This window comes from Nomascus leucogenys, chromosome X (genome assembly GCF_006542625.1).
Source record: "Nomascus leucogenys isolate Asia chromosome X, Asia_NLE_v1, whole genome shotgun sequence".
NCBI classification, from domain to species: Eukaryota; Metazoa; Chordata; class Mammalia; order Primates; family Hylobatidae; genus Nomascus; species Nomascus leucogenys.
Genome location: NC_044406.1, coordinates 46465528 through 46489306, shown reverse-complemented (window position 1 = coordinate 46489306; position 23779 = coordinate 46465528). Strand labels below are relative to the sequence as shown.

Genomic DNA, 23779 nt, shown 5'->3' with positions numbered 1-23779 from the left:
TTTATTTCCTTCTTTCTTTGGGCTTATTCTCTTTTTTCTTTTCTCTCTTTCTCTTTCTTTCTCTCTCTCTTTCTCTCTTTTTCTCACCTAATTTACTCCATAATGCCTCCTACAGTCTTATTGTCGAGACCACTATCTAGTTCAGGACTATGGGTTAGAACTGAGTATGTCCCTTAGGTGTCTTTTTAAGCATTGTCTTCCCTCCACTCTCATCCCTTTTGTGTTTTTGTTTTTGTCTCTGCCTTAAAGAGACCAGGTCAGTTGTCTTATAGTGTCCCATTTTCTGGCTTTGTTTTATTGCTTTCTTTTGGTATTATTTAGCTCATTTCACTATCTTCTGTATTTCTTTTAATTAAGTTGATCGTTAACCATCAACTATTTGCTTAGTGGGTGTTTTTGTTGTTGTTGTTGTTATTATTGTTGTCGTTGTTTTGAGACAGAGTTTCACTCTTGTTGCCCAGGCTGGAGTGCAGTGGCACAATCTCAGTTTACTGCAATCTCTGCCTCCTGGATTCAAGTGATACTCCTGCCTCAGCCTCCCGAGTAGCTGGGATTACAGGTGTACACCACTACACCCAACTAATTTTTTTTGTATTTTTAGTAGAGACCGGGTTTCACCATGGCCAGGCTGGTCTTGAACTCCTGACCTCAGATGATGCGCCCACCTTGGCCTCTCAGAGTATTGGGATTACAGGCGTGAGCCATCATGCCTGGCCTGGTTAGTGATTTTTAATGCCCCATCAGGGCTTATAAAAGAATACTTTCCCCCCATATATACGTATATTCCTTCCTGGGTATACTTTAGAGTAAATTACAGACATTTCAATAACATGACATTTCAATCCTTAATATTCTAAATACCTTTCTACAAAATAAGAATGTTTCCTTAAATAACTGTCAGATCTTTACCACCTAACAAAATTTAGCAATACTGTCTTTTTTTTTTTTTTTTTGAGACAGAGTTTTGCTTTTGTTGCCCAGGCTGGAGTGCAATGGTGCGATCTCGGCTCACTGCAACCTCCGCCTCCCGGGTTCAAGCAATTCTCCTGCCTTAGCCTCCTGAGTAGCTGGGATTACAGGCATGTGCCACCACGCCTGGCTAATTTTGTATTTTTAGTAGAGATGGGGTTTCTCCATGTTGGTCAGGCTGGTCCCGAACTCCCAGCCTCACGTGATCTGCCCACCTTGGCCCCCAAAGTGCTGAGGTTACAGGTGTGAGCCAAAGCACCTGGCCAGCAATACTACTTTTTATTCCTTCAAAGATGCACTTTTTTTTTTTTTTTTGAGATGGAATCTCTCTCTGTTTCCCAGGCTGGAGTGCAGTGGCTTGATCTTGGCTCACTGTAACCTCCGCCTCCCGGGTTCAAGCGATTCTGCTGCTTCAGCCTCCTGAGTAGCTGGGACTACAGGCGCATGCCACCATGCCCGGCTCTTTTTTTTTTTTTTTTTTTTTTTTTTTTTGTAGAGATGGCGTTTCACCATGTTGGCCAGAATGGTCTCAATCTCCTGACCTTGTGATCCATCCACCTCGGCCTTCCAAAGTGTTGGGATTACAGGCATGAGCCACCATGCCCGGCCTACCCTTTTTGTTTAAATCTTTGGAGCAAGGTATCTAATAATATTTTAAGTCTTCATTGGCTGGGTGGTAGTCATGATATATAGTTGTCAATGCCTATGCATACTCATCTTTGTTGTTTTTCCTCCTGGCATGATTAGATAGCTGTAGCCTATTGTTTCAGTAGACAAGTCACTTATGGAGCATCTGAGGAAAGAATATGAATTTTGATTGCTGACTAAAAACTTTTTATTGACAACTTCTGGTAAGGTCAAAAAAGTGATGTCAAAACTTGCAGAAATGGGATTTGTAGACAACAGTGGAAGAATCTTCTAAGAAATGCTGTATCACCACCATTTTTGATGTGCCAGTAGTTGATATTGTGTGGAAAAACATGGATGAGAGTATGGTTAACAGGATTAAAAAATGATTCAGAATTGGACACTAAGGATATCAATGAAATTTTTTCACTTAAATTTTCCTTTATGTGTGAAAAAAAGAATGTGATAAAAATTTATCTTTACTATTAAAAATAACTGAAAATAATTTTAATTGCTTTTTTTTTTTTTTTTTTTTTTTTTTTTTTTGAGACAAAATCTTACTATATTGCCCAGGCTGGTCTCAAACTCCTGGGCTCAAGTGCTCTGCCCACTTCTGCCTGCCAAAGTGCTGGGATTACAGGTGTGAGCCACTGCACCCAGCTTCTTACTGAGTTTTCACTGACTCCTAGTTTTCCTGAATAGTTTTAAAAAGTTGTTAGTGTTGTGTTAGCTGTTTTGATGCTGTTTTGAAGCTGTTTTATAGCTCTTTTAATGTCTTTTAAAAGCTGTCCTCGCGGATCACGAGGTCAAGAGATCGAGACCATCCCGGCCAACATGGTGAAACCCCATCTGTACTAAAAATACAAAAATTAGCTGGGCATGGTGGCACGTGCCTGTAGTCCCAGCTACTTAGGAGGCTGAGGCAGGAGAATCACTCGAACCCAGGAGGCAGAGGTTTCAGTGAGCTGAGATCACGCCACTACACTCCAGCCTGGAGACAGAGCGAGACTCCATCTCAAAAAAAAAAAAAAAAAGCTCTCCTCTTTTTCTTCTGCACCTTCCCTTTGTGCATAGGATTTTTCTTCCGTTATTCATCTTTCTGCATCTGGGGAGTATTGCCTTAAGCACTAGAAAATTTTCAGCCACTACATCTTCAAATATTGCCTGTGTCCCATTTTATTTTTTGACTCCATCTACATCTGGTTTTAGAGATATGATAGATTTTCCCACATACCCATAACCTCACTTACTTGTTTTTCTTGGTGAATATTTGAAATATACTCTCATCAATTTGAAATATACATGATTATTAACTATAGTTACCATGCTCTGCAATTGATCACTAGAATTTATTCTTGTCTAAGTGAAACTTTGTACCCTTTGAATAGCATCTCCGCAATTCCCTTTCCCCACCTTCCCCGAGCCTCTGGTAACCGCTGTTCTCTTTACTCCTGTGAGATAGATATTCTGTTCTCTTTACTCCTGTGAGATAGATATTCTTTGAGTTTGACTTTTTTAGATTCCACATGTGAGATTATGCCATTTTGTCTTTCTGGGTCTGGCTTATTTTGCTTAAGACAAGGTCCTCCAGGTTCATCCATGTTGTCACAAATGACAGAATTTCCTTCTTTTAAAGGCTGAATAGTATTTCAAGGTGCATATATACCACGTTTTCTTAATCCACTTATCCTTCGATGGATACTTAGGTTGATTCTGTATCTTGTCTATTGTGAATAAGGCTGAAATGAATATGGGAGTATAGATGTTATAAATAAAGTTTCAGTGCCGCAAAAGAAATAGCACTCGAATATAAAGTTTTCTTTTTAATTCTCAACAAGGGAAGGTACTTCTATAGAAGGGTGCGCCCTTACAGATGGAGCAATGGTGAGCGCACACTTGGGCAAGGGAGGGGAAAGGGTTCTTTCCCTGATGCACCTGGCCCCTGCTGCTGTGTCGTTCCCCTATTGGCTAGGGTTAGACTGCACAGGCTAAACTAATTCTGATTGGCTAATTTAAAGTGAGTGATGGGGTGAGTGGTTTGGCAGGAAAAATGGTTATGACAGGGCAGGTAATTGGAATGAGTCAGGGTGGAGCAGGTAATTGAAAAACGTTGCTTTACGAGGAAGTGAAGTTTGAAAGTAGAAGGCAAAGAATTGAACATACTGATTCTTTGGAACGAAATTTAGAACTCATATATAACATAGATATCTCTTGGAAATTTTGATTTCAGTTTCTATGATTTATAGCTGGTAGTGGGACTGCTGGATCAAATGGTGGTTCTATTGTTAGTTTTTCGAGGAAATTCCAACATTTTACTAAGAAAGAATCCCCAGGGGTTCAGATTTATGGGGGAAATCTTGGGTACAACTCTTGTGTGGTACCTAAGTTGTTTCCTAAGTCTCAGGGTATTTTATTGGCTTTCAGTGTTTGCTTACCTTTCTGTATTCTCCTTTTTTTTCAGCCTTTTTCCTTTTGCTGTCAGCTCAGCCATTCATTTATAAAGATCCTTTTAAAATATGTCATCTAATATTTTAAATAATTTTGTATTAGGGTTTTTCAATATGTATACTGCTTGACATTGGCCTTATTTTTGGAAATTGTACTATAATTTAAGGAAATGTAAATGAAATTGTTGGGATACTATTTATTTATTTTTATTTATTTGAGACGGAGTCTTGCTCTGTCCCGCCCAGGCTGGAGTGCAGTGGTGCGATCTTGGCTCACTGCAGCCTCTGCCTCCCATGTTCAAGCAAGTCTCCTGTCTCAGCCTCCCAAGTAGCTGGGACTAAGGCCACCACACCAGTCTAATTTTGTATTTATTTTTTAATAGCGACTGAGTTTCACCATGTTGCCAGGGTGGTCTTGAACTCCTGACCTCAGGTGATCCACCTGCCTCAGCCTCCCAAAGTGTTGGGATTACAGGCGTGAGCCACCAGGCCTGGCCTGTTGGAATACTTTTAAAAAATCCTTTGTGCTTTAATTATAATCTCTTCTGTTTTTGAACCAGTTTGTGGTTCAGCAACACGGGGAAGGAAGTTGTTGGTGTTGTTAGATGCATTGACCCCTTGTCACAAAAATTCTAAATGCCAGGTAGTATTTTAAGTATTTTACATGTATCATCTCATTTAATTCCTCAAACAACCCTTTGAAATAGGTACTGCTTTCTCCATTTTACAAAGATGAAGACATTGATCAGCTTTTTTCATGATTTTTTTTTTTTTTTTTTTTTTTTTTTTTTTTTTTTAGATGGTCTTGCTCTGTACCCAGGAATATGGTACAATTGTAGTCATGCAGCTTGATCTGACTCAGCATCTTTTAGCTCCAAGTATCTAGACACAGGCCCCCATCATGCTCAATAAGCTTATTTTGTAGAGAATGAGAGTTACTATTGCCAGCGGTCTCAAAATCCTCTCACATTGGCCTCTCAAAGCAGTGGGATTACAGATGTGAGCCACTGTGCTCGGCCTTTCATGAGTCTCATAACTAGTAAGTAACAAGGCTGTGATTCTGACTCAGGTCTCTACAGTCTTGGGTCAGAATCACAGCCTTGTCACTTACTAGTTATGAGATGACTTCTACAATCTGGATTGCATTATTGCTGTACAATACTACATATACACTTTGGAAGCAGAACTTCTGCTTCAGTGTTGTGATTTTGGGCATGATGCATATAATAAAGTTTTGCCAACCTCTTCTGCTATATTATCTTAACTGTAAACGTTCTTTTAATTGTCCAGAAGGTAATTCAGACTATAATAAGGAAATGATTCTGTATAAATTGAGTCAGCAAAGTATCATTCTCCTATGAAAAATATGTAACAGGTTATTAAAGACTGTAAGATACTGATTTACTCAGCGGCAAGACTTTCCTAAATAACTTACATATGCTGGTTACTTTGCTATAGGGATCAAAGCACGACTTGGGTTCGTTCTCTACCATTTATAGGCTCATATTCTAGTGAAGGAGATAAATGACATACTTACAATAGATGTGAGTATTCATTTGGAAGTGAAATGGGAGAGGTTCCCTTGCCCCCCTCGCAGGGCATGTGATGGGGGTGTGGCTCGCTTCTTCAGTGCCCCACTGCTCAAACCTCTAGGGGAGCATACAGACTGGCAGGCTGTGGGGCTCCCACCCCACGGCAATGTCTGTCTAGGGGTGAATGTTACAGCTGAATCCCCAGTGGGCATGTGTTACAGGGTGCTCTTTTAGTTTGCTGTCTGTAGGCGGCTTGTGTTAACCAGCTCAATTAGACCCTATACCTTGTCGCAAGGACAGAGGGCTTCCTGTATCCCGGGTTCTTGCCTTGGTGTACTGGAAGAATCGGATCACATGTGGGCTTGGAGAATGAGTATAAAGTCATCTCTAGTCCCGCTGGTCAATGGCCTGCCGGTGTACCAGCGTTTGTCGGTGTGCTCTTCCGCCTGCATGTTCAACATTCGATGTAGCATTGTTTTTACGATGTGTTTCTCGCCATTAGCATTTCTGTTCTGCTTGCTAGAGTCTTGGTTTTTATAGGCCAGATGGGGGGGGGGAAGGCAGAAGTGCTGTCCTAGGGGGGGTAGAGCCAAGGAAATCCTAACACCCATTGTATAAAAAAAAAAAAAAAAAAAAAAAAAAAAAAAAAAAAAAAAAAAAAAAAAGGATTAACGATTGAGGAAAGATGGCAATGGCTTTTTTTAGGCAGAGGAAGCAAACATGGTTAAAATCATAGAAATGTATAAGGTTGTATTTTATTTACAGATCTGCATGTTATTTGTCCTGACTGAAGTGGTGGTTATGAGATTGGGAACATTTCAGCAAGAGTCATAAAATAAAGGCCCTTATAAATCAAGCTAGATTGTGGGGACTTTTCAGAGGAGTTTAAAATAGAAAGTGCATGTTTTGCACTTCCATGTTTGAGTTTTCAAAAGCTCACTGGCAGTGGTTTGGAGGGTAAATTGAAAGAGGAAATGGAGAGAGAGCCTACAGTTTGGGAGACAAGTTAGAAAACTGTTGAAATAGGCCAAGTATGTAAAGTTGAGGTCCTAACTAACCTGGAGAAAGATAGTAGGAATGGAGAAGGGGTGGATTCAAAGGCTTTTATATTGTAAAATGAACTCTGTGAATAGAAGGAACATGGTTTATTGGTGGGGAAGAGGTGAGAGAGGAAAAGTAGGACTACTGTTCGGCCTGGTCAACTGGTAAGATTGTTACCACTATCTAAAATCTGCAGTACCATTAGACTTTCTTGTTCAATGTTAAGATTCATGTAATTTCAGATATTCATGGTATATGTAACAGATGGGGGTAATTATAAAGAAAATATTTGGAAATTCATGGCTTCATTTCTATACCCACCTTCCCCCTTTTTTTATTCCCCAGTAGGTTTTGTTTTGTTTTATCATATTGTGTTTTTCTTTCCCAGATCTAGTAGACAAAGGTACTCAGAGGGTTAATAGTAGATTTTTTCCCCCCAACTCTGTATCACTAGGTTTGTGAATTAGAGTCATAATACAGTAAAGTTAAGACATTTGATGTTCTTGTAATATTTTGGCATGGTTTTGTTAATATCCTAGCATAAAAATATAATAGTCTTCAAAGATGATTACTGGGGTATGGGGTGCTTGGTGGTGGCTACAATCAAATTCTTATTCCAACCCCAAATTGGCAACGTTATAACAGCATAGAATCTTACTATTTAGAACCTAATTACTGTTGTTCCCCTTACCCATGAGGGATATGTTCCAAGACCCGCAGTGGATGCCTGAAACTGCACGTAGAACTGAACCTTATTATATAAGTTTTTGTCAACAAAAAGAGTCAAACTCTGTAAAACATTTCAGCTGGGAGTTGTGGCTCATGCCTGTAATTCCAGTACTTTGGGAGGCCGAGGCGGGTGGATCACATGAAGCCAGGAGTTCGAGGCCACTCTGGCCAACATGGTGAAACCCCATCTCTACTAAAAATAGAAAAATTAGCCGGGCATTGTTATATGTAAAGTTTCAGTGCCGCAAAAGAAATGGCACTTGAATATAAAATTTTCTTTTTAATTCTCAGCAAGGGAAAGCACTTCTATAGAAGGGTGCGCCCTTACAGATAGAGCAATGGTGAGCGCACACTTGGACAAGGGAGGGGAAGGGGTTCTTATCCCTGACACATGTGGCCGCCACTGCTGCTGTGTCGTTCCCCTATTGGCGAGGGTTAGACTGCACAGGCTAAATTAATTCCGATTGGCTAAAGAGAGTGATGGGGTGAGTGGTTTGGCGAGAAAAATGGTTATGACAGAGCAGGCAGTGAGTCAGGGTGGAGTAGGTAATCAAAATGAGTCAGGGTAGAGTAGGTGATGGAATAAGTCAGGGCGGAGCAGGTAATCGAAAAAGGTTGCTTTATGAGGAAGTTAAGTTTAAAAGTAGAAGGTAAAGAATTGAACATACTGACATATTGATTCTTTGAAAAGGAATTTAGAACTCATATCTAACAACCCCTCCCCTTGTATTTCCTCACAGCTTTCTTTTCAAACTTTTTTAAAATATGTCTTGGCTTAGTTGTTTGGCTTGATTTTCCAAAAGAAGATGCTTCTCTGGATAAGGTGGAGGATAGTTAAGGGAGGTTTGAGTAAGTGCCATTTTTATGAGCCTCTGCATCAACCTATGGAGGCATGGTATGACACAGCACCTGATAAGAATAAGTACACCCATTACGGCTGCGAGGGAAGTAAGAATTGAGGCTATTATTCCTTTCCATTTACTGAACTACTTTTCTAGCCTTCCTGTAAAGGGGTCATTTATCTCTGAGTTGTTGGGTAACTCATTGGACAGAGCAGTCAGACCTTGCAATGCCTTTGTTATACTTCCATCAGGGGTGGTGGTGTTTGGGATGAAGGTACAACATTGAGTTTTCATCATGACGCAAACTCCTCTTTCTGCTAATATCATGTCTAAGGCTATCCTATTTTCCCAAGCCATCTGGCTAGTTGCCCCTAGTTGTTCAGCTATTCCTTTAACAGCATCTCTAGTGTAGTTAATAAATTACTGTTGGTTGTAGTAGATGTAGTTTATCCAATCTACATTTTTATTAATTGTCACCTACCAAAATACTGACTTAAATCCTGCAGCTATTTGATTTCAGGTTTTAAATTGATCTGGTATTCCCCGTGGGACTCCAGTTGCATCTAAATAGACATGAGAGTCGAAAGACCCATAAGGGGCTTCTCTCACTTTACGATGTCTTATTTTTCCTTCCTGTGGTTGATGAAGTGCCAGGGTGAAAGGGATAGCCAGTTGGACTAAAGCGTAAGTGCCACTCCAGTTATTTGGCAGAGTGTCCAGTAAAGGTCCACCACAATACCTCCACACATCTGCTCGGGGAAGAACAAGGGCTGACTGAACTCTTGAAAATTCTTAAGCTCACTGCATCCTTTCAGGTCTCCAAGGAACGCTGTTTCTTCCCTGTCGTGAGAGACACGAAGTGAACTTAGTGTTGGGACACGGAAGCTGGATGGCCCTCGGGGGCTGACCTGCAGGGTGCCGGACTTCGGGATATAGCAGAGAGAGCTTGGCACGACTTATTACTCCAGGCTGTAGAATCCTGGAAAAGAGCTACCATGCAGCCCACACTAGGTCAACTGGAGGACCACCTTAGTGGAAAGGGGACAATCTGGGTCTCTGGCCTGCTGTGCGCACAAGTATAACAATTGCTTTTGTTTAACGTGTGGACGGAATATTTGATACATTCCAACCAGGCATTTGTATCTTGATATCCTGTCTTAATTGTCAAAGTTTGTTTTAAGTCTTTAATAACTTTTACGATAGCTATCTTGGTCTTGTCATTAGATGGAGGAGGAGCAATTGTTCCGTTGTGAGAGGTTTTGGAAGGACGCTTAGAGGAAGGTGCAGGCAGTGGGGGATCAAAGAAACACATTTTAAAGAATCTAATAGGGTTTGTCCCTGAAACCTCAGCCCCCATACCATAAAACCGGCTTAAAGAAGGGAACTGGCTTAGAAAAGGGGAAGAACTTTGAGCGTTTGAGATAATAACCTGTATAGAATTACACTGGTTTAGCTGACTGGGGAGGGCTGTCCTTCTAGTAAAATGTATGGTTTTAGGAAATTACAAAAACCGGTTGGGGCAGTCCATTCTTGTTCTTTAGTGCTCCACAGAATGTTGGACTAACTACGGCATAAAAGCTCTACATCGGGGAGCAAGACTCCTGGTTGACACAGTGGTCTTTATCGAAATCTCTCTGGATTAAATTGTCCCAATTTACTAAGGCCCAGTCTGAGGAGAGTCAGGAGGGACAGAGGTACTTTTCTGAAGTAGAGAGCTGTCTTTGACTTGGCAAGCCTCCACGGGTATAACAAGGCAAGCATCAAATGCAATAGTTTGAGGCAAAATTGACTTGGTTATGTTATAACTAGATGGTCAGCAATAGAACAAGGAAAGAAGAAAGAGTAATAGAATAGATGAAAGAGAGTTAAATTTTTCTTAACTTTAGTTTGGTAGTGTTTTTCCCTGAGATTATGGCCTACAACTCTGGAGGGGGGCGGTGCTTTCTTGCCTCGGGTGTGATGAGTCCATCCCCCTTCCGCTGTACGAACAGCAGTCTCCGTAGTTAGCAGCACAAGGTAGGGTCCTTCCCAGGCTTCTTGAGTTTTCCTTCTTTTCCACCCTTTGATGAGAACGTGATCCTCAGGCTAGTGCTGGTTTACCGGAAATTCTAGGGGTGGTACTTGTGCTAAAAGACTTTTAGTTTTGAGGGAAAGGAAAGTGGAAGATAAACTAAGTATATAAATTCTAAGAAATTGATCTTTTGTTTTAAATGTGGGGACATCAGCAGTGGGCTTTATAGTCCTTGGTGCCTTCTTACTGAGAAGTTTCCCTTAGCACCTATTTTTATTAGTTTTTAGACCAAAGAAAGCCAAACACCGTTTTATATTTGACAGTGCTTCCTATATGATTTTTATACTAGATAAGCTAAATTTCACCTTTATATTAGTGTGTTATTAATGTTAAACTCAATTTTAATAAAACCTTGTAGACATATTTATCCAATTTTAACGTCTGACCATAAGGTAAAATTTTATACTCTTTTTAACCTTTTATAATTTTTGTTAAAGAGCAGGTTAGTGCTTTAAGAAAAACCTGTTGTGCATTTAATGTCCAGTTCACAGAAAAACTGGATGATACCTCTTTAACTTTAGCCAATATGTTTACACACAGAATTTCCTTTACAATTAACATTTTAAAAATTGCTCAAACCTTTAAAACAAAATACATTTCTTTAACCTTTTAATGTAGGTAAAAATGCACATTCTTATGCCTCCTTTTAATCCTTTTACCAAAGGTATATTTTACTTTCCTTACAAACCTTGCACATAAACTGTTTCTTCAATAGTTTTACCCTCAGGAGGCCTAATTACTTTTATTTATTTATTTTTTTACTTATTTATTTTTTTTTTTTTTTTGAGACGGAGTCTCGCTCTGTCACTCAGGCTGGAGTGCAGTGGTGCGATCTTGGCTCACTGCTAGCTCCGCCTCCCGGGTTCATGCCATTCTCCTGCCTCAGCCTCTCCAAGTAGCTGGGACTACAGGTGCCCGCCACCATGCCCGGCTAATTTTTTGTATTTTTAGTAGAGACGGGGTTTCACCATGGTATCGATCTCCTGACCTCGTGATCCGCCCGCCTCGGCCTCCCAAAGTGCTGGGATTACAAGCGTGAGCCACTACGCCCGGCCTACTTTTAAATTATATAACATTTGTTGCATAAATTCCCTTTTACAACATTTTTTTTCACGACTTTCACAGATAATTCTTTGATATACCTCAACTTTCTGACTTGTTGCAAACATCCCTTTCTTTAAACAACCAGTTAATTTATTTTAGGACAAGAATTTACCATATAACATTCTTTTTATATAAATTCTTCCCCTTCCCACCCGCCCCCCCGCCCCCCCTTTTTCATTCTTCTCCAAAGTGAACTTCCTTTGTGTCTGTGGACTAGACTGCCTAAGACCACAAGATTAGAAGTTAGGATAATACATGTTACACTGTTAATTTTTAGCAAACTTTACTTTTGTTGAAAACCTTGTAAGTTTGGGATTTCAATTATCCTTTGCTATTAATAAGACCTCGTTTAGTCCAAATTAACTTAGAATTGGTATAGATGGTTCCTTCCTGGTTCTGTAAGTACTTTAAGGCTTGGCTGAGTGCAAACAGCTCCCACGTTTGAGCAGACTAATTATTAGGCAATTTTCCTAGTTCTGCTTCTACAAGAGTTGCCCTATCAATTACTGAATACCCATTGTGTCTTTTTCCCTCAATCACCCAGGAGGAGGGAGGAACTGTCTATCGTCCTGTCCTGAAGGGAGTTCCTCCTAGGTTGGACCTTTGTACAGTAATTAAGATTTAGATCCCGTTAGGAAACCTGCTGGGTTAAGTGAATTTTTAGTGGTTAATGTTGAATTATCCTTTTTTTTTTTTTTTTTTTTTTAACAGAATAGCCTCATACTTTCTTGTGTTAGCAAAGCAGTTGTCACTACAGATTGAATGTATTAGGGCCATCCGCGGGTTACTGGGTTAAGGATTTTTGATAGGAAGGCCACGAGTTGTCAGTGGCCTCAGTGCTTTTGGGCTATGCCCTTGTTTACACTGACAACAAGGTGGTATTGGAGTGTTACGGTGTCACGGAGAAGACCTTCAATTATCAATTATAGGTTTTAAATTTACCCTGGCTTTTAAAGGAATAGGGTACACTGTTTTTTCCTTTACTACTTATATATCTCTCTCTCTTTCTCTCTTTGACTTTGTCTCTCTCCTTGACTCCCTCTTTGTCTCTGTCTCTTCCTCTCTCTGTCTCTCTGACTCCCTCTTTGTCTCTCTGTCTTCCTCTCTCTCTCTGCCTTTTTTTCTCTCTCTCTCCACCCCCCCTTTCTCCTCTCTCTCCCCCCTCTCTCTCTCTCTGTTTCCTCTCTGCTGGTCTTTCCCTGCTTCTGCCAGCTGCTTATGCTGCTGTTCTCCCCTCTCTTTCCCCTTTTTGCCCCGGAGAGGGACTCAAGATAAAAGAGACAGAGTCCCTGACCTCCCTGTTCTTCCTCGAAAGTCATGAGCGGAAGGGCTTCCTTCTCCTTTCTTAGTTCAGGACATCCTCTCTTGAAGTGGCCTGTTCTTCCACATCAGTAGCACCTATCTTGTCTTTCCTCCTTCTTAGTTCTGGGATTCTTTAACCCTGCTCCACCATACTCTTTAGGGGGCCTGGTAGATGAGGACCTTGGTCCTCCAGATGGAGGCTGGGGTCCTTTAAAAGAGGGTTCGGACCTTTTATAGTTTCTAGCTCCCTGGAAACTCTGTCTAGAAGTACCTGGGTTTGGAGCCATCTGTTGGAAGGTGGAAAATGTAAGTTCTGTCTTTTGTTTGTGTTTTTCTTCGTCCCTTTTCACATATACTTTCTGAGCTTCCCTGAGAAGCTCACTTAGGGGACGGTCTTCTCAATTGTCTATGTTTTGTAACTTTTTTGAAACGTCTGGCCAACTTTTAGTGACAAATTGGAGTTTCAACATTCCTTGCCCAAGGGGATCATCCAAACTGAGGCCTGCATATTGCCTCATTTGCTCCCTCAGTCTGTCTAGGAATCTCATAGGCTCTTCATCCTTTTCCTGTTGTATATGAAATGCTTTAGAAAGATTTAGGGTTTGGGGTACTGACTCCCGAATTCCTTTTATTATTATCTCCCTTAGGTCCTGCATATTTTCCCGTTGATCTGCGTTGTTATTGTCCCACCAGGGGTCTCAGGCGGGGAATTTCTGGTCCGCAGTAGGAACGTTTTCACCGGGAGGATGCTCACGTTCCCAAACTACCATAGCAGCCCTACGAATCATACTCCTTTCTTCTCCTGAAAAGAGGATGCCCAAGATGTACATTAACTTGACCCAAGTATATAACTGAGGTCCTAAGAATTGGTCAATTTGGTCTGCCACTCCATAAGGGTTATCTAGTAGTGGTTTAAGCTCCTTTTTAAAATTCTAGACTTCTGAATTCTAGACTTCTGTTTAAGGGAGCATTTACAAAGCCAATGGCCCCCCCTCCTTATGGTACCTCTTTCAAAGGGAAGAGGGTCGGGGCTGACCTCTTAGGTATGGAGGGAAATGGGAAATTCTGAATATCTTTTTTACATTGTTCTACCTCACACTGGAGTCCTTTTAGAGAGGGGTCTTTAGGTTGGGAGGGAATGGGCTGGTGGGTCGGTAATTCCCAAGAGCCAGGGTTATAAGGAGGAGGGATAACGTGAGTAGAGGTGGAATTTGGAACGGGATCTGAGGAGGCAGTGGCTGTCTGAGGGGAAAGACTGGGGACACTGAGCGGGGGAAGATAGTCTAGGGGATCCCATGCGCTGGAGTCTTTAGGCATGAGAGCTGGCTCCTCTGACTTTTCATTTTGAGGTGCCAGATTGGGTTCTTCCCTATTTGTGTTTTTTTTTTTTTTTTTTTTTTTTTTTTGAGACGGAGTCTCGCTCTGTTGCCCAGGCTGGAGTGCAGTGGCGCAGTCTTGGCTCACTGCAAGCTCCGCCTCCCTGGTTCACGCCATTCTCCTGCCTCAGCCTCCTGAGTAGCTGGGACTACAAGCGCCCGCCACCACGCCCGGCTAATTTTTTGTATTTTTAGTAGAGACGGGGTTTCACTTTGTTAGCCAGGATGATCCCAATCTCCTGACCTCGTGATCCGCCCGCCTCTGCCTCCCAAAGTGCTGGGATTACAGGCGTGAGCCACCGCGCCCGGCCTGTTTTTAAGGGAAAAAGGAGGGCAGGTCCATGCCTCCAGCAGAGGGCATAGCCTAGTTCTTCTGAGACACTGGACTTTTATCATTAACATAACGGATTAGAAACTGACACATTACATCCTCATTCGACCTAAACTTTGGCCAGAAGATTGAGGGTTTGAGGATGGGTCTTTGAGTGTAAATAAAGCAGCAATATTTTATCATTTGTTGCTTTTTCCTATGTTTAGTCCTTTCATTATCCTTCCAGTGTTTTAGCATGAGACCTAGGGGGCTATCTGGGGGGATATCTTTGTTACCATCTTTATCCCCCTTGCTCCCTGTCTTGTGGGGTATTTCCCATCTTGATGGTTTTGGGGTAAGGTTCAAGGTTCAATTTCCCTTACTGAAAATTTGTCACCTTTTGTGGGGAGGCTCAAGTTCCCCCACTGGAAATTTCTCGCCTTTTCTACTACTTAAGATTCGTGTGAAGTTCAGTCCCCTCCAGTGGGGATGTCTCACCTCTTTTTAACCTGTAAGCCACCCCAACCAAGGAGTACTTCACCACCTCCCCCTCCCCCCAACCCCACCACCTGGCTTTCTTACCTTGGTCCCTTCCACCAAGGAGAAATACTTTACTGGCTCCTGTGGCTTCTCCTTCCTTGGTCTGTGTACAGTTATCACTGTGGTATGTGAGGATCCTTTAAGCTAGGTTACTGGCCAGTCCACCCGGCCCCACGCTGCCCTGCCGTGTTGCCAAGAGCTGGGGTTATTCCTCACACTGGGTGAGTTCTGATTTCTCACCCCTGAGGTGACTACAAGGGGCAGGGCATGCCTGCTCATGAGCGAGAACCAGAGACTGTCGGGAGGGGAATGTAATCATGGGCGAGCCCCCAAATTGTTATACATAAAGTTTTGGTGCTGCAAAAGAAATAGCACTCGAATATAAAATTTTCTTTTTAATTCTCAGCAAGGCAAGATACTTCTATAGAAGGGTGCGCCCTTACAGAAGGAGCAATGGTGAGCACACACTTGGACGACGGAGGGGAGGGCGTTCTTATCCCTGACACACGTAGCCCCTACTGCTGTGTCATTCCCCTATTGGCTAGGGTTAGACTGCCCAGGCTAAACTAATTCCAGTTGGCTGATTTAAAGAGAGTGACGGGGTGAGTGGTTTGGCGGGAAAAAATGGTTATGACTGAGCAGATAATGAGTCAGGGTGCAATCAGTAATCGGAATGAGTCAGGGTGGAGCAGGTGATTGAAATGAGTCAGGGTGGAGCAGGTAACGGAAAAAGGTTGCTTTATGAGGAAGTTCAAAAGTAGAAGGTAGAGAATTGAACATACTGTGACATATTGATTCTTTGAAAAGAAATTTAGAACTCACATCTAACAGCATGGTGGCACGCACCTGTAGTCCCGGCTACTTGGGAGACTGAGTCAGGAGAATTGCTTGAACCCCGGAGGTGGAGGTTACAGTGAGCCAAGATCGCACCACTGCACTCCAGCCTGGGGACAAAGCAAGACTCTATCTCAAAAAAAAAAAAGATCCTGAGCATTTCTTCAAAGGATTGTAACAGGAGGTGAAACTTGGCTTTACCAGTATGATCTTAATGACAAAGCACAATCAAAGCAATGGCTACCAAGAGGTAGAAATTGATCCAGTCATAGTGAAAATGGACCGGTCAAGAGCACAGATCATGACAACAGTTTTTTGGGATTCTCAAGGCATTTTGCTTGTTGACTTTCCGGGGAGCCAAAGAATGATAATAACCTCTGCTTATTATGAGTATGTTTTAAGAATGCCAAAGCTTTAGCAGAAAAATGCCCAGGAAAGCCTCACCAGGGCAGTGCCTCTACTCAGTCCTCTCATCAAACAAGGGCAATATTTTGAGAATTTTCATGGGAAATGATACAGTCCTGATTTGGCTCCTTCCGGCTTATTTTTGTTTCCTAATTTTAAAAAATCTTTAAAGGGCACCCACTTTTTTCTTCAGTAAATAATGTAAAAAAGACTGCATTGACATGGCTACATCCCCAGGACCCCTCAGTTGTTTAGGGCTGGACTAAATGGCCGGTATCATTGCTTACAAATGTGTCTTGAACTTGATGGAGCTTATGTTGAGAAATAATGTTTATATTTTTATCTTTTAATTCTGTTTTTTTTTCCACGAACTTTTTGAAGTCCCCTTGTACTGGGTGATTCGATTAGTAAATCTTTGGGCATCTACTCTATGGAAGTGCACCCTGTGCTAGGTGATAACAAGGAATACAGGCAGTGATCACTCCTGCCTTTATGGCATTTTTATTTGATCGGATGGAGTTTAGTCAACACACAAATAACAAATACATGGTATAATAGTTAAGAGTGAGCTCTGGAGACTGACCTAGCTTCAGTTCCTATATCTGCTGCTTAGTACCTGTTTCCTTGAGTAAATTGCTTATTCTCTGATTCAGTTTCTTCATTCTATAAGTGAAGGCCTCTACCACCTCATAAGGTGTTTTAGAACCTTTTGAAAGAGTTGATGTTAGATATTGCATAAAACTAAGTTTTTACTGTTACATAATAATGTCAGATGATAGAGACGTTGCAGTAAGACCAAATTTAGAGGTTGGAAAAATCACCTCTAGTTTGAGGTGGGGCAGGAAGCAAAGCTTTCATAGGGAAGGTGGCACTTAAATGGATCTTGAATGATTGATAGCATTTATAGGGTGGTGGGGATTGAATAAGATTTCCTAGAGGGAGAAGAATGAAGTTGGGAGAATGTACAGTGTGTCCCGAAATCAGAAATGCTCCTTAATAACTCATATTTCTATTGTACCCTCACCCCACCCTGTCCAGGCAGTTGCCTAAATAGATGTTAAGATGTTGCTCCCTTTCCTTTCACAACCACCCTCACCCCTACACCCCCATTGTCTTTCAAATCTTGACTTTTTAGGTAGAACACTAAATGACTCTGGATTAACTATTACCACTTTTACCACATTCTGAATATCCATGCCTCCTCTACCCCACCCTCTAGATTGCATACTTCTTGAGAGCAGGGGAAGTATATTTTATTCAGATTGGTTTGTTTAACCCTTGAGTATTGTCCCTGGCACCTAGTAAATGCTCAGATTATTTCAGGGGGTGGGATAGTAGATGAATGATCCTGATTAAAAACAGTTTCAACTAAATTTAAAATTAAAAAAAAATTTAAACAGGAACTTTAAAAATGGATGCTGTCTGAGACCTTTGTGACTCCTGGAATTTGTGAATACTTCTGTAATATAATTTCCTCATTCAGAAAATTGGGGGTAATGAGGACTTAATAAAATGAAATTACCATCTTTTTACATTTGACAATGTATTTAAGAAACTTAGTGTTTCTAGAAAGATACTTAGAATTCAAAGGAAATGCACAATATAATTTTAGGACAAATTTTAGCATTTTTAAAAAGCACGAAAAGTCACTCAGCTTGTTACTGGAAAGGGGTCCTGATCCAAACCCCAGGTTGGATCTCATGCAAGAAAGAATTCGAGGATAATCTAGAGTAAAGTGAAAGCAAGTTTATTAAGAAAGTAAAGGAATACCTGCTCAACTGACAATACTTACACTTATTTCTTGATTATGTGCTAAACAAGGGGTGAATTATTCATTAGTTTTCCAGGAAAGCAGTGGGCAATTCCCGGAACTGAGGGTTCCTCACCTTTTTAGACCTTACAGAGTTCTGACATTGTCATAATGCTGCTAGGAGTGTCTTTTGGCATACTAATGCATTATAATTAGTGTATAATGAGCAGTGAGGACGACCAGAGGTCACTTTTGTTGCCATCTTGGTTTCGGTGGCTTTTGGCTGGCTTCTTTACTGCAACCTGTTGTTATCAGCAAGGTCTTTGTGACCTGTATCTTGTGCCAACCTCCAGTCTCATCCTGTGACTAAGAATGCCTAACCTCCTGGGAATGCAGCTCAGTAGGTCACAGTCTTATGTTACCCAGCCCTTATTCAAGATGGAGTTCTTCTGGTTCAAATGCCTCTGACAAGCTGTTTACATTTTGGGCTTTAAACATCATTGATTCTTTTTCTCAAATAATGAATTATAGAAGTTGTAGTGTAATTACCCTAGTTCCTTCATACTTAGGGCAAGATGACTCCGAGAAATGTTCCATACTGTCTTCCAGAGATCTCCAGCAGGCTTGAGTCCCAGTTGCCTAGAGTCATAATCAGCTCCATAATGCATCCTTTATTGGCATACTTTCCTTTCCTGACTCACTTCTTTACTTCGTTAAAGGTATTTCCTCGGATACTTCTCAAATAAACTACTTGTACAAAAACCTTTATCTCACAGTCTTTCTTGGGAGATGCAACGCAGGCAGCATGACAAGCATTGTAATAATAGTTAAAATTTTGAAGTTTTAGAAATCAGAGACATTTGTAATTTGATACTTATAATTTCGAAGAAGAAATTTGTTCACAAAGATCAGTATGAAAGCTTTACCTTTTTTAGTAGGGAAGATTTACTAAAATAGATTTGCTTGGTTATTGATAAAACATATACTGGGTACTCAAACATTTGCTGTTTTTGAAAATAAGAAGTAGGAGCTGGGCATGGTGTCACATGCCTTTAGTCCCAGCTACTTAGGAGACTAAGGTGGGAGGATTGCTTGAGCCCAGGAGTTTGAGGCTGCAGTGAGCTGTGATTGCATTGGGGTGACAGAGCGAGACTTTGTCTCTTAAAAAAAAAAGAGAGAAAGAAAAAAACATGGAGTTATATGAATTATATAAATAGCTGGTTCCTATTTGGAGTCCAGAGGTCAAAGTTAGTCAGGATAAGTGTTGACACATGTCTTGTTTCATACTGCAGAAGGAGTCAATGATATTTAAAGCACAAGATGTTAATGCCTAGGTGATGATTGGCATGATACTATTTTTCTTAATACTAAAATTTGTTTTAGGTTTGTATCGTGCATTTCCTTTGAATTCTACCTTCCTGGCAGTACTAAATATAAAATTAAATCCAATTCAAGAAGCAGAAAGAACCAGAGAAAGAATGTAGATACAAGCAAGAGAGAATAGGATAACATAGGCTGAGCATTTTCTTATTCCTGAAGAATAGATTTTTAATTTTAGATTTGACCATAGAATTTCTGCTAGTAAATATTTTTATTTCAGGGCTGGAATGCCTCTCTAAGTTGATTGGAATCTGTGCCATCTGATCACTGTTATTTTGGTGTTTTAAAAATATATTGTATGCATGATAGAATTTTAGGACTTAAAACATCTTGGATACCGTATTTTGCAATAATAACATCATATATGTTAGATACAAGTATTTTTCCTAAAAATCTTTTTCCCTTCCTTTACAGAATGCTGCCTTTTTATATGGTCTTGGTTTGGTCTACTTCCATTATAATGCATTTCAGTGGTAAGTTGACATGAAACCAGTAATTCAGTCGTTTTCAGTAAATGGCTTGTTTGCTTGTTTTGTTTGTGCTTGATTTTTGTGTGTGTGTGTAATAAATACAAAATTTAGTGTCATTAAACCTACACTTTTCAGTAATTTCTTGAAATGATTAGATTGTTCCTTGAAGGGTGTTGGCTCACCTTAGATTTTTAGAGTTGTATGTTTTCCTGAAAGAATCTAGTAGAAGATTCTGTTGAAGAAGGCTGAGATTAGAAAGCTTTTTGGAATTTCTCAGTCATTCATTATGGACTGGTGTTCCCTAAGTTATTTGAACTGGTAAATCACTGTGATCTCAGAAGTCAAGATATGTGGGTAAATGGTCTATGATGGCTAGTTTTCAGACTTCTAGACAAGATTGACCACTTCTTCCTTCCACATACCAGATAGCACTTTCCAATATCCAGTAACTAGGCACCAACTCATAAACTCTCAGTTCTCTGTAGAATAGTACCACTTCAGAGTTGGAGATTAAATATAATAATAATAATAATATATAAGATTTTCTAAACTGTAAAGTGTAGTACCCTGTAATATTATGGCCTTTGCCCCATTGTTGTTTTTCTGTTTACCAAACAATAGTATGCACTAATGGGGGAAAAAAGGCATATAGTTTTAGTTGAAAGATCGGTATTGTTGTCACAGCATTGCCACTTAGTTTGACCTTGAGTTAAATAACTTCTCTAGGTCTGTTTCCTCATTAGTTTATTTGTATTTTATTTTATTTTATTTATTTATTTTTTGAGACAGGGTCTCACTCTGTTGCCCAGGCTGGAGTGCAGTGGTGCGATTGCAGCTCACTGCAGTCTCAATCTACTGTGTTCAAGCAATCCTTCCACCTTAGCCTCCCAAGTAGCTGGGACCACAGGCACATGCCACCATGCCCAGCGAATTTGTTTTTATTTGTAGAGATGGGACCTCCCTCTATGTTGCCCAGTCTGGTTTTGAACTCCTGGCCTCAGGGCATGCTCCCACCTCTGCCTCCCAAAGTGCTGAGATTTACAGGCATGAGCCCCCACGCCGGCCTCATCATTTGTTTAAAAAACAAAACTACATAGCAGTCACATGCCTTTCCTATAGAGTTTTGATGATCAAGTGAGATACAGTACATTTTATAAAATGTAAACCCAATGTAGATTTTTTTTTAAATTTTTTTGGTCAGAGTCTCGCTCTGTCACCCAGGCTGGAGTGCAGTGGCATGATCTTGGCTCACTGCAACCTCCGCCTCCCGGGTTCAAGTGATTCTCCTGCCTCAGCCTCCCAAGTAGCTGGGATTACAGGCGCCCGCCACCATGCCTGGCTAATGTTTTTGTATTTTTAGTAGAGACGGAGTTTTACCATGTTGGCCAGGCTGGTGTCGAACTCCTGACCTCAAGTGATTCGCCCACCTCCGCCTCCCAAAATGCTAGGATTACAGGTGTGAGCCACTACACCTGGTGACATTTTTTATTTTTAGCGTATCTGACCTTTTCAGAGTCCCTTCTGTGCTCCAGAATTTTAAGCTCACGGGTGAATTCCGTGGGAGTCCAAAGGAAGGTGGTTGAGTGGCAAAATGTTACAACTCTGTCATATACCTACTGGGCACCCTGAATACTTATTACAGAACGTTTACATATGCGTTGACAATGATTTTGTATGGTTTCCCTAAAGAGGAGGCTTTATACATGGATGGTTTTTCCTAGTATCCTTTTTCTTCCCTCTTAGCTTTTGGTCTTGCTGGCTTTTGATCATGTGTGGAAGCACTGCTTTGTTAGAGAATACCTGTATGTATATAGTGTATTATAATGATTCAGATCACCGGTTTTCTTTGTAAATCTTAGAAAGGTATAATTGATTTTTATGAATAAGCTTTGTAATTTTGTTCTCTATTAAATTATCCTAAATAAAGCCTCCTAATTTCATGTTCAGTGTATTGTATTTAAAACCAAAGATAGATTAGGACTGTTTTAAAATATTTCAGTTTCTTTAATAGCCTACTTACAGAATTCAAAATTCTAAACTTTTAGAATTGGAAGTAGTCTTAGAGATAATTTAGTTTTTCCCCCTTAATTTTGTAGATGGAGAAAGCAAGGGTGTGTGTGTGTGTGTGTGTGTGTGTGTGTGTGTGTGTGTGTCAGTCAGTATTACATAACTGTTGAGTAGCAGAAGCAAGCTTATGCTCATAGTCTCCAATCAAATATTTTTATTGTACTCTGTCCCCAGGTTTTAAGATTGATAGGTGGTTATTATTTAATCAGTATTTGTCATTGTTCACTTGAGCACATTGATATAATCTTTATGGCCAACTAGAAATAATTTAGGTGAAACCTGAGGGGAGGAACTCTTCTGTTCTACCTCATACCAGCCAGTTTTCGCATACCTATGGCAATTTGTAAGCCTCTCTATGTACTGGGATTAAGAACATAAAATTAGTAATGAGGTGAACCTGTCAGTAGTTCCAATGTTGTTTGCTTTAATAAGCATGTGGCCATGTTAAGTTAGCAGGCTTGTAGCTGTGATTCCTTATCTACATATGATTTCTATATTTTTCAGTTGACCTAAGAAATGAAACTGAATGGTATAAGGACAATGCAATGTCTGCATTAATAAGTGCCCCCTGCTCTGTTGATCCTGTTCTGATTACCATCATTTTCTCATGTCTTGAGTTTCAATTCTTACAGCTGCTTCCTAAAATGATACACCTCACACCCTATCTTATGAATTCACTCTGGCTGTGTTTTTCTCTTGCTAATCAAATGTTCTTTCACAAATTTGCCTCACATTTTTGCTTTAACTTGCTATTTCTTTAACAGCTATAAAATTAGAAAGTATGGGGTAGGTGCTTGGTGATAGTTTTAGAGTACAGCCTTAATTGATTGGAACTTATTTAGGTTAAAACTACTTTTGTGTTTTATTTGTAGATACTTGCTGATTACTGGGATCAGGAATTTTTTAGTCACATGTCAGGTTCTTTGGGATCTATTGAGAAATGTTTCTAGGGATGAGTATGGGTTTTTGTTTTATATTGTCAGCATGAAGAATCTGCCTGTGATGTTTCAGAGTGTTGTATCTCTGGTACATTTATAATTTAAGTAAAATTTGGTATTTGCTAATTGTGTCTGTTGGCATTTGATGAGGTTAAGCATTTTATGATAATGTGTGTGACCAACGTGTGTCTGAGTTGGTGACTTAAAATATTGAGAGCAATTTTATTAACTATAGCGTTACTGTTAACCTATTGTCATGTTATGCTACCTATTTTTTATTTCAGAGTTGATTTTGTTGGTCAGCCTCTAGATAGTTCAGTTATTTGGTCAGTTTTTCCAGTATCAGTTGCAGCCTCTTCTTAGACAGAGGAGCCCAATCAACTGTTCCATCCTCATTGGACTTACGGTAACAGCTACGCTGTTATTTTACTCAGTAATCTGGGACCAAACTTAAAAGATGTCCAGAAGGATAAAGGAAGACATAGAAGCAGAGTGTAAAATATATGCAGCAGAGTGCTAGAAATCAGTCTCTAAAAAGCCATTCCTTTACATGTGCATGCATGCATGCAAGCCCCTGCATTCACTTGTTCTTATTCATTAAGGTGGCTCATTGCTAAGGGGGTACCTTGAACTGAGCTCCTTGCCTTTGGAAGGAAGCCTATATCCTAGGGTTAGAGTAAGTGAAATACAAAGCAAGGAAAAGTTAGACTAAAAAAAGATAGTTGGGGGAAAAAGTAAAGTCAGTACAATAGAAATCATTCTTCCTTGTATAGCTTATAGCCATCTCTCTAAATATATCTTCCTAAGAATCCTTATTAACTATCTCTGTCCTGTAACCTTTTTCCTTCTTTCCATTGATCAATATCAGAATGGTCTTATGGCAGCAAATGTAAGAGATACTGTGCTAGAAGCATAGGATTTTGGAAATTAAGCCTCCAAATATAATTGACAGGCCTAATAAGGAAATGTGATAATTATTACTTTGACATAAAAAAGGATTAGGAGAGTGAGGTAGAAATGAATTCAGAAAGACAGAAATATTAAC

General features: G+C 40.3%; 1 protein-coding gene across 12 annotated transcripts in view; it reads left to right on the top strand.

The window, feature by feature from the left end:
- Positions 1–23779, top strand: part of KDM6A (lysine demethylase 6A) — a 238229-nt gene that overhangs the window by 119773 nt on the left and 94677 nt on the right. For all 12 annotated transcript variants that reach the window (XR_004028808.1, XM_012499008.2, XM_004092433.3 and 9 more), the window contains one exon: positions 19674–19732. Coding sequence is in view for 9 of the 12 variants with exons in the window: in XM_004092433.3 (XP_004092481.1) it covers positions 19674–19732 (59 nt within the window). In the remaining 3 variants the exon portion in view is untranslated. The remainder of the gene's footprint in view (positions 1–19673; positions 19733–23779) is intronic.